Source organism: Ostrea edulis, chromosome 9 (assembly GCF_947568905.1).
Source record: "Ostrea edulis chromosome 9, xbOstEdul1.1, whole genome shotgun sequence".
NCBI lineage: Eukaryota > Metazoa > Mollusca > Bivalvia > Ostreida > Ostreidae > Ostrea > Ostrea edulis.
In genome coordinates this window covers 19,898,894-19,909,717 of record NC_079172.1, presented here as the reverse complement: position 1 = coordinate 19,909,717, position 10,824 = coordinate 19,898,894, and the positions used below count along the sequence as shown (strand labels likewise).

General features: G+C 36.6%; 1 protein-coding gene and 1 long non-coding RNA gene across 2 annotated transcripts in view; one reads left to right on the top strand and one right to left on the bottom strand.

The window, feature by feature from the left end:
• The window catches only part of LOC125659364 (uncharacterized), a 1,412-nt gene extending 746 nt beyond the window's left edge, over positions 1 to 666 (bottom strand). The window contains exon 1 of the long non-coding RNA XR_007364041.2: positions 512 to 666. This is a non-coding gene — a long non-coding RNA (uncharacterized LOC125659364). The remainder of the gene's footprint in view (positions 1 to 511) is intronic.
• The window catches only part of LOC125659356 (solute carrier family 23 member 2-like), a 14,985-nt gene extending 9,759 nt beyond the window's left edge, over positions 1 to 5,226 (top strand). The window contains exons 4-9 of the mRNA XM_056148793.1: positions 867 to 987; positions 1,083 to 1,239; positions 1,526 to 1,779; positions 3,454 to 3,727; positions 4,169 to 4,264; positions 4,563 to 5,226. Coding sequence (XP_056004768.1) covers positions 867 to 987; positions 1,083 to 1,239; positions 1,526 to 1,779; positions 3,454 to 3,727; positions 4,169 to 4,264; positions 4,563 to 4,807 — 1,147 coding nt within the window. The 3' untranslated portion in view covers positions 4,808 to 5,226. The remainder of the gene's footprint in view (positions 1 to 866; positions 988 to 1,082; positions 1,240 to 1,525; positions 1,780 to 3,453; positions 3,728 to 4,168; positions 4,265 to 4,562) is intronic.
• The last annotated feature ends 5,598 nt before the right edge of the window (positions 5,227 to 10,824 follow it).

Genomic DNA, 10,824 nt, shown 5'->3' with positions numbered 1-10,824 from the left:
TCAAGGTTTAGCTGCAATAATGTAGCCCTCTCCGAGTTTATTAATCTGACCCCCCCCCTTTTTTTTTTTTTAAAGGAGAGGGATATATTATTGCAGCTAATCAAGGTCACGCACGCACGACGCCGATAAGAAATCAGTGATGAAGTTTTGTTGTATATGTCATGGAAAGAGTACTATTTAGTAGTGCTACAGCTGCTGTGTCTAGGAATGTTTTTTGTAAAAATTCTCTCTATAGATCGTAAAATCATGCTCCCTTCCCCTATAAACATTTCATTTATACAATTTCAAGCGTGACTGCATGTGACGTATAACTGTATACATTTTGATTTGTGGATTGTAAATAAATACATGTAAATCTATTTATATTTACTTGAGCGTATATGTAACTAAAGACTGATGATCGGTATGAAGGCCCTAGATGTGGTAACAAACAAAACCAAGATATTTATATTTACATTGCATCTAATGGAAATCAAGTTTACTACCGGTATTAGAATGCATTTATACTGACCTGCAAAACTTTCCCCATAACGTCCAATTCTTTCCATCGTCCAAAACAACGATAAAAACTGCAGGATATTTCCAACTTGTATGATTTCATGCAAACCGTAAAGGTTTGTTTGTCACCGGAAATACTCAAATCTCGCGTCATCTCGTTTGCGAACTTACAGCCCCTATTGGTTTATTGTTTATACATCAACTAACTTTGGTACCCATTGTCTATAATACCTTTGCTCTTTAATCCAAGCGATATAATGTTGTCTGTGGTTAATATAAAAAAGGTCGAGATGAATCCGTTCTTAAATCATTCAACTCTCAACAATAGGAAAATGTGTAAAATCAGAACATTCATGTTGTTTTGACAGGACTCTGGTTGTCATGGTGGCCTGCAGTCTGTATTTCGGTGGTTTCCATATCCCGCTTCCGGCTTATTCCAGGAAAGAGAAATGTCACGTGACAAAATATCCATTATTTCAATTAATGCCTGTACGTTTTGAGTTTAACAGAATTGGTTAAAATGCATCTATCCCTTTAAAGATAATTGCTTGTGAGTGAATTTACGTTTTGCAATGTTTTAATAGGTTCTGATTAGCATTATTGTCAGCTGGATTCTGTGTCACGTGTTAACGGTAACTGACGTGTTTCCCAATAACGTCACCTCAGTGAATTACTACGCGAGATCCGATGCTAGACTCGACGTTCTAGACTCCATGCCCTGGTTCTATTTTCCATATCCATGCAAGTATCATAATTGTATTTCATTTTACCATCTATGCATGCACAAGAAATTCTGCATTGTGTAATATGATGATTAAAGTGAATGTATACATTACATTGATTGCAAAAGTAGAGACAGTATTTATAGGTGGTCTAAGTATCACACATTTTGACGCTGTAAACAGATTTCAGACCTCTACAATTATTTTTATGTTTTAAATTTTGATAACTGTTCGTTATTTTCGCCTTTCATCAGCAAAAAATGTTGCAAATCTACGAGTTTAAAAAAACCCACCTTTCCATGCAGTTCAGTTTGGGATGCCAACTTTCTCGGCCGCTGGGTATATTGGTATGCTGGCTGCCACCCTTTCGTCTATCATCGAGTCCATTGGGGATTATTTTGCTTGCGCCAGATTGTCCGGCGCTCAACCGCCACCTATTCACGCACTCAACAGAGGGATCGCTACAGAGGGTTTCGCTAGCATCATCTCAGGGATGGTTGGCGCAGGGCATGCTACCACATCATATTCTGGAAACATTGGGGCAATTGGAATTACAAAGGTAATGATTCAAAATCCTTGTATATTTCCTGTGTTCCAAAGAAGGGGGAGAGAACAAAGATACTTTTAGATACTAACCCAAGTCAATACGGAAGTTTCGAGTTCCCCAAGAGTTATTTCCCTTTGCCGAACTCTTCTGAAAATAATGACGTAAAATATGATGACAGTGGGTACATTTGCTAATTACTATCGTTGTATTATTTCTTAAAAGATGATATCCAGAGTTTCTGAGACCATCCTATCTCAGGGAAAACTTTAGTGAGTTTATGAGTATTTGATAACAAAATGGCTCAAACAAATATTGTTAATTGCGATCTTTCATGTAGAAGAGGAAACGAATAATGATTCAATAGCCAATCTGATGATCTTATTCAAACAAATTATGCTTGATATGGCCAGAATATGCATACCAGTGATTGATATAAACAAAAGTTACGCTTTTATTACATTAATCGTTATGTACAATGCCAGTCTACGATATAATGTATACATTGTGTACCCACCATACGTCATAAAATGCGAAAGAGTTCGACAAAGGGAAATAACTTTTGGGTAACTCGGAACTTGCGTATTACACCAGTGTTCCGGTTCGTTGACCATGACCAAGGTCAATTAGATAAGCCCAAGGTCATCGATAGGAAAATGAAAACTAGGAAGCATAGCATGCCATGTACATTAACTCATGGAGACGGGTGTACAGGAGGTCAACACGTCCCTCCTCACATCCCAACCCCCATCACTCTGTTCCTTATATTTTATTTTCTCTCCATTCGTCCTTTCTTACTTCTCTTCCTTGAAACCTTTTTAACTTAAAAAAAAACAACCTTAAAAGTGAGAATCACGGATCTTTCGGATATGACCTTAAAAACAGAGGTCCCGTGACGCGACAGGCATTGGTACGATAAAGAAGCCTCACTGCTACGGCCCCAAATGCTAAACTCGTGGAACTTCACTAACATCTGGTGACGTCTCACACTAACATCTGGTGACGTCTCACACTAACAGCTAGTGACGTCTCACACTAACAGCTGGTGACGTCTCACACTAACATCTGGTGACGTCTCACACTAACATCTGGTGACATCTCACACTAACAGCTGGTGACGTCTCACACTAACAACTGGTGACGTCTCACACTAACATCTGGTGACGTCTCACACTAACATCTGTTGACGTCTCACACTAACATCTGGTGACGTCTCACACTAACAGCTGGTGACGTCTCACACTAACAGCCGGTGACGTCTCACACTAACAGCTGGTGACGTCTCAACATGAGTGATAACTTCTCGACAGGACGTAAAACAAACGAATAAAGTTTAATCAAATCCCCCTACTTTTACGTGTTCGCTCCCAATAGGTTGCGTATACCGTAGTTATGGTGTGAGGTCGTGTTATCAATTAAAAGGCTACCTGCTCAAAGTCATGATCACTGCGGGAAAAATAAATATTCTAAGAGAAATTGTTGAGTAGTTTTTATGCCCTCGTGAGATTCGGGGACATATAGTTTTACAAATGTTTGAAAATAAAATCACAGATCTGGCTTACACTTCATAAAGGTCATTGGTTGGAGATAGCAAACCTCCACAACGACTTCCTGTACAAGAACATTCCATAGAAATTAATCCTGAATTGTAAGGATAATCGACCGATCTGTCTCTCTCTGACAATATAGGTGGCCAGTCGACGAGTTTTCCAAGTGGCGGGGCTGATCCTGTTGGTATGTGGCATCATCGGTAAATTTGGTGCCGTTCTCACTCTGATTCCGGATCCTATAATTGGCGGGAGTTTAACGGTAGTCTTCGGGATGGTGGCGGCCGTCGGGATATCTGTTCTCCAATTCACCGACCTCAACTCCACAAGAAATCTCACCATAGTCGCCGTATCCATCATTTTGGGTCTGATGGTGCCTCAATGGTTACAGAATAATCCTGGAGCAATCGATACAGGTAAATTACCATATGTACTGACACACAAATTGGTGTCAATACTCTGTCGGTAAAAACTATTTTTTCTATGTTTTTGTTGTTGTTTCAAATTTTCAAAACTTTTTGAAATTGATAGAATGCAATCATTACTGATTGTGAGTCTATATAGTCAATACATATTTGATATGCATGTATCTTTATCTCGATGGAATACTATTACAGGTAGCACGATTAGTGTTTGCACTCCACTCATGAACTACGACGCTTCACGCCAGCATGAAGTGCTTTAGTTTATATTTACAATCTACTTTCCTTTCTGTCAGAATTCTCAGTCGTTATGAATAAAAGTACTATTTTCATCAAGATTCATACACGCATTGTTTACACGGTTGCGCATTCACGAGGAAATGTTAATGTTTATCATTACATTGGAAATGCAAATCTTATATTGTAAATATTCAGGTAACAATGAGTTAGACCAAGTGCTTGAGGTTCTGCTAGGGACCGCAATGTTTGTTGGAGGGATATTGGGCTTTATACTGGACAATACAGTACCCGGTAAGTGAAATCAGTCAATGTCAAGGTTATACTGTCAAATGTATCCACACCAGACATTTCGCGACAGTTGTGAGCCTATAGTTTGTTACACTCTTCGTGAACCTTAATTTGTTGATAGTTTTACATAATGCTTTGTATATGACATGAATTTATACAGTTGTGATAATTTTCAATGAATTTTAAAGTGAACTGATGTCTCTCACAAAAAGACCGGCGGAAATAAGGGGGTGAGGACAAATATTCGAATTTGTCTCCATTTTCATAGTTTAAACTTTTATTTCATTTATTATGTGTACAGGTACACCAGAAGAAAGGGGATTACTCAAATGGCGAGAAAACACATATTCTTCAGACGACTCACATGAACTAAAACATGTGCAGTATGAATGGCCATTCTTCACAAAATATATCAAGAAACTGAACTGCTGTTCGTATTTCCCAATATCACCAACTTTTGAAGGAATTCCTGTGAAGTGTTGTGGGAGCCAAGACAGGCGCTATGATATGGAAGAAGAGACGAAAGCTGAGAACACGGATATCTGATCTAATTTGGAGAGTAGTCTGGACCATTTCTACGTTTGTGTACATGTATACTCCCTACAAACGTCTGGACGCTTTATTCCATATTTTCACAAACTCAAAACGAGGCTTATCGAAATTCCGATAAAGACGCCGATTGGTTAGTTCAATAGGATAATGCTTACGCTGGTCTATAGCAACTACTCTGAAGCAAACCCAAAAATGTTGAAGCATAAAATTTTCTACTGAAAAAGAAAACAGATACAGTATCTTTAACATTTTTTATCGAAAGAAGTGGTTTTAACTCTTCTCAGCATAATTCATTATCATGCATGCTGTTGAATACATCACCATGGTACTTGAAATGGTTTGACCTACTTACATCTCATGTTTAGATTTAATAAAATTAACATATTGTCTCTTTAGGACAGAGAGAATTGACATATATTATTTAAAATGTGTAAGCAGTGTCACATGCTGTTAGCTGCAGATATTTAGCTCTCTGGGAAAATATTTGGACAGACCAGTGAGCTACAGATTCACCCCTTTTAAAAATCTTCGATTTACGACGCAGAAAAAAATGCGCACGGTCGAAGCCTTATGTCATTGTATTCTGTATCGCAGTCTCAAAACTTTAACATAGAAAAATTCCATATTTTCCCACTATACATGTGTCCAAACATACATTTACATGTACCTTCAAATCTTCATTTATAAAAAGCTCCATGCGACCCAAAATCTCACAGCTTCAATTTATTTCGTTTGTTGACGTAACCATGTTAGATTGTCAGTCAAATTGAATATACTTCTCAGGTAGTTGGATTATCTTGTTAAACGTTAAAATGTCATCTAACTGTTCAATTGTATGATTAAATGATTTAAAACATCAAATCCGGCTATTAGAGCCTACAAACGATGCCAGGTGGGTCATCTTTGTTTGCAGCTAAAATGCAAGACCTTGTTGAAAGAAACTAGCGACGGCAGTGTTTGTTTATAATTTGATGGAATAAACCGGCTATTAGAACTTATTAAACGATACCTGCATGGTCATATTCATTTATAGCTTAAGTGCAAAACCTCGTCAAAATCGATTAGAAATGGCGAGTATTCACTGAACGACCGTATATTAATTACCATTAAATGTTATCATGTCTAATTTAGGTCATTATGTAGACGAATCCCAGGCTTCAGGAAGAATATCAGTATTCTTACAATGTAAGCTCGAAAAATATCTGTCGAAACATTCGACAAGAGACGTTAACTTTTAAAGGAGCATTAGCTGTGGAAGTGATGACAACCATTTTTTCAACCATTTTTTTTCTCGAAATCTTTTTATGATTGACTGACTGATTGTGTGTATCTTATTTAATGTATCGAGAATTTTTCACTCATATGGATGCGTCACCAAGAAACGGTGAAGGTCTTCAAATGTAGGCCTCTGCTCGGCGCTTACGGCTATTGAGTAGTGAGTGAGTTTAGCGTGCCACACCTACTGTGACACGGGACATCCGTTTTTAAGGTCATTTCCGAGGACCCGTGACATTCACACCTGATGTCGAGCTTTTGGCGATGTTTTAACGGCTTACGTCTGTCGCGGCCGGGATTCGAACTCAGACCTTCCGCATGCGGGGCGAACGCTCTAACCTCTAGACCACCGCGGCGGTAAATCTCACAATGAGATAGGGATATATCTCGATGACATAGGAATGTATATCAGATGACTAACAAAAACATTTATTTTGTACGAAAACAAAAGAAACCTAATGAAACTACGTTAGATACATGATTTTAGTGTAAAGAAATATATACAAAGTACTATTGGTTTGCAAGTCAATAATTATTTAATCACCAAAATTACATATTCATGTGCCTACTTTGAGGTTAAAAGGTGTTTAAAATAATTAAATACTGGCGTTATTACCGAGACATGTAATGTAGAGCAATTTTCATTGAATTCCATTTTTGGTGACAAAATTACAATTAAAGTAGCAACCACCACCCATTTTTTAAAAATTACCCAAAACAATAAAAATCAGGTGCAATTACCAATTTTGAGTATGCTGATTTCAAATCTGGATTTCTTATACTCCAATTTCTTATAGAAAATGAGGTATAGTGTCTTAAACACCCCTACCGTCAGGTTGCTAAAAACGGAAAATGTTTCATTTCGCATCAAAAAGTGACCCAACTTTATTTCTTGAAACACCATTACCCAAAACAATAAAAAGCAGGTGTAATTACCAATTTTGAGTATGCTGAATCCAATTCTGAATTCCTTTTACTCCACTTTCTTACAGAAAATGAGGTATAGTGTCTTAAACACCCCTACCGTCAGGTTGTCAAAAATTGAAAATGTTCCATTTCACATTAAAAACTGACCTGAAAGTTATTTCTTGAAATAAGGCATACAACATAAAAGGAAAACAATTAATACTAAATTGTTCCATGAACATTCTTAGTTGTATCTGGACTTCACAGATACAGGAAAGGAAGAGGAATACGGAGCGGATCAACGATCTTAAATTTAATCAGATTGGGCCATAGCCTAATGAACTGATGAACAGGAGCAAAAGTAAAATTAATAGGAAAACTGATTTATTAAACATCAGCAAGTCTTTTCCGAGAACTTCTGGTAGAGCTGTCGGGGGGGGGGGGGGGGGGGGGGCTGAGTTGCATCATTATCAGAATTTACCGAAACAGTGGACTCTCTGGCCAGTCTGGGGGCTGAGCTAGTTGCATCAGAATTGACAGAAGCAGAATTATCTGGCCAGTCAGGGTGCTGAGTGGTATCAGAATCTATTATTTATTTATTTTTATTTTTTCAAAATTCAGAAATTTAAAAACTGCATGATCAGATATTTTTGTAACACTAATAATTAATGTCACTTTATTGCGATGACTCTTCAAGTAAAAACCATGATATTAAAAAAAATGGAATGAAATGATAGTTAAATAAATAAATAAAATATTTGTAAGTTACTTTATTTATCCAGGGACCTATATACTAACTAGTATATAGGTCCGTGATTTATCTGTAAGTAAGTCACTAATTAAGAAAATTGCATCATCTGTAGCTTATGACCCCTTTTGCCTTACCTTGTAATTAATATTGTTGAAAATTTGGCAAATAACATTTTTAACCCCCCAGTCCATACCCCACTTTTCTTTAAACGCTAAAAATCCAGCTAATTCAGTGAGGAAGAAATGTCACTACCATATTTCGAATTTCCTCTAGACTATATCAAATTAAATACCGCACTGTTATCAGTCACAGCTTGACACTGGTAGGGGTATGGGGACCTGGTCTGTGAGTCTGATGGAAAAGATTCTGATGAAAATAAAGATTCACTCACCATTCAGAAATGTATAAACATTGTATTAATGTATACCACCGGTACGTTGTGAGTACGTTAATAATGGGAGTTATCTTTCCCTGGATATCTAAATCAATCAAATACTATATGAACACGGGCAATTATCGTCCATGTTTGACCTCAGTATAATTTGTTCATGCATAAAATGTATCAATATGTCACTCTTTGTTGCGTATTTCACCGTTAAGTAAATGTTTACATATACTCGCTCTGCTTAATCGCTTCAATCTCAAAGGGATTTTCTGGAATGTGCCTAATCACGTGAAATACGCTAAATATAGCTATTTTAGATCCGAACGATCAACTTCGCATCATTCGTAGGCTCTAGGTTTATTCATACTAGCCCGTAAAAAATAGGGTGGAACCTCGTCCCACTTTTCCTGTAGAAATAAAAATAGAACATGACGCGCCACCTAGCGAGCGTGGTTGTTGCTAATTAAAGCCTCCCTTTAAACTTGTGTTGGTCTGAAATGAAAGAATGACGTGTATTATTAAAAGTGGAATCATTTAGCAAAATAGATAAATAAAAATTAAGAACAGTCTTCATCACCAACGGAATTCGTATCGTTAAAGTACCAAGCAGTGGTTATTTATAGCAGCGTCTCCACGCCATTCCAATGCTGAGAGAAAATATCCATCTATAAAAATACTTTGATATTTAGAAAAAATAAATAGCTAAAACATTAAAGCAAACAAAACCAACCAGCTTGCTTGAATCTGATATTTCTACGGACTCTGTACAGAAGTAATTTATAACAGTTTTTATTTAAAAGGTAAGTTTTCAAATTGTATGTCCCGCACGTGCGCACTCACAAGGCGGAGACACTGAAGTGAACTTTTACCTAGAAACGGATTTGGCCAAGTACAGTGAAATACGACTTGTACAGAAGTATACATATAATGTAGTAAAATATTACTTATGCAGACGGTATGAAAGTCAAGTACTCTGTTCTATGTATAGATAGTACTTTAATTTAAAGAGTATTCTTCTTGAACATCAACCTTTGAGCAATGTTTTGAAATACTACTTCTCACAGGATTTGTCACATGCACGTATACAAACGGACAGAAGAAATTCGAATTTAATGGGACCTTTTATTCAAATATGACTGAATAAGCATGTATTTCCTCGTGGGGTATATCTGAGGTTTTAGTAGATCCTCATAAGTTAGTAAATTAAATTAGTACACGATGGTATTGGTAGCGTACACAGGGGGTCAGGCGATTCACTCGCAGATTATTTTATCTATTCGTGCGAATCTGGTACAACATTAAAGGGAAAATATATACGCTCGATTCATTTCTCTCTATTTAATTTAAGTACTAGTCTCTGTAAGAATAATAAAAAATCGACATATCTGATGATTTACTCCATAAGTGATTAAAAAGTAAACAATAGTTTGTCTTTCGATCATAAAATGCACTCAATGTCAACTGAGATTTTTATATACAACAATATCAGTTTCTGTATATGTGTGACATCCCCTATATCTACCTATCGTCTAATTTCAGTCGATGATAAATGTTTCGCTTTGTTTTGAATATAACTTACATGTATGTATAAATACTCATACAAAGGGTTTGGACACAAGTTTCTTTGGTGTGGGGCTTTAGATACCAAACCATTTCAAAAACTCCTCAGAGAATGTGAAAATAAGAATTTCAAATGTTACATAAAAATAGATGATAACATTGCATTTTCACCGTTTCGTTTGTCCTCGCTGTGTTCTCGTACTTATTTAGCTGTTTCGTTTGTCCTCGCTGTGTTCTCGTACTTATTTAGCTGTGCCAGATTGACTGTTATCTATTTTCTCAGAACGAAAACTGAAAGTTCAGAACTCAATGCTTCCTAGAAATTAGTAGACATCTAAATCTAGGTTTTACCCACTGAACTCAGTCTTTTCTAAAATTTGCAAACAGATTTTTAAATTACACAAATATGTTATTTCAAACTAATAAAGAGTCTATGCATGTATCTATCTAAATTCAGTGGCAATAGATTAATCATACTACAATGAAATATAATATGTAAATGGACATTTCCATATTCTTTCTTAGAAATGATGGCAACCTTTATGGTCAGCATCGTATATAATGTCAAGAGAGAAAGTTTCCCAGTTTACTTTCGAAAGGTCGGAGGTCTCTTCCCAGGTACATTGTATCTGGGTTCTCTCTTCCACCAAAAAAAACTGGGCGCCACCAAATAACTGAAAAATTGTCTCGTGTGTCGGAAAACAGCAAAACATTCAATCAAATATTCAAGCTAGTAAATCACACATCATAACGTATTCATATCAGTAACACCGGACCCGCTTAATATAGCTTTATGTTAATGTGCAGATTATGAATCAGCGTAGTATTTTTATTTTTAAAAATCTCGACGTAGGTAAGTTTCAACTCCAGTAGAACAGTACTTACCATAAATGTCATGATGACATTAATTTCCATACTCACGACACGTCCAGTACTCATTGAATGCATTACTCATATTTCGTGCCCCAATCAATCAATGACCCCCCCCCCCTCTCTCTCTCTCTCTCTCTCTCTCTCTCTCTCTGACATGTGTTGGTATTGTTTATTACCAAGAATCATACAGTTCATAGGTTTAACGTTTTTACATAGAAAAATAAACTTAAATATTAACAAAAGTTGGGCATAGAGTGAGTA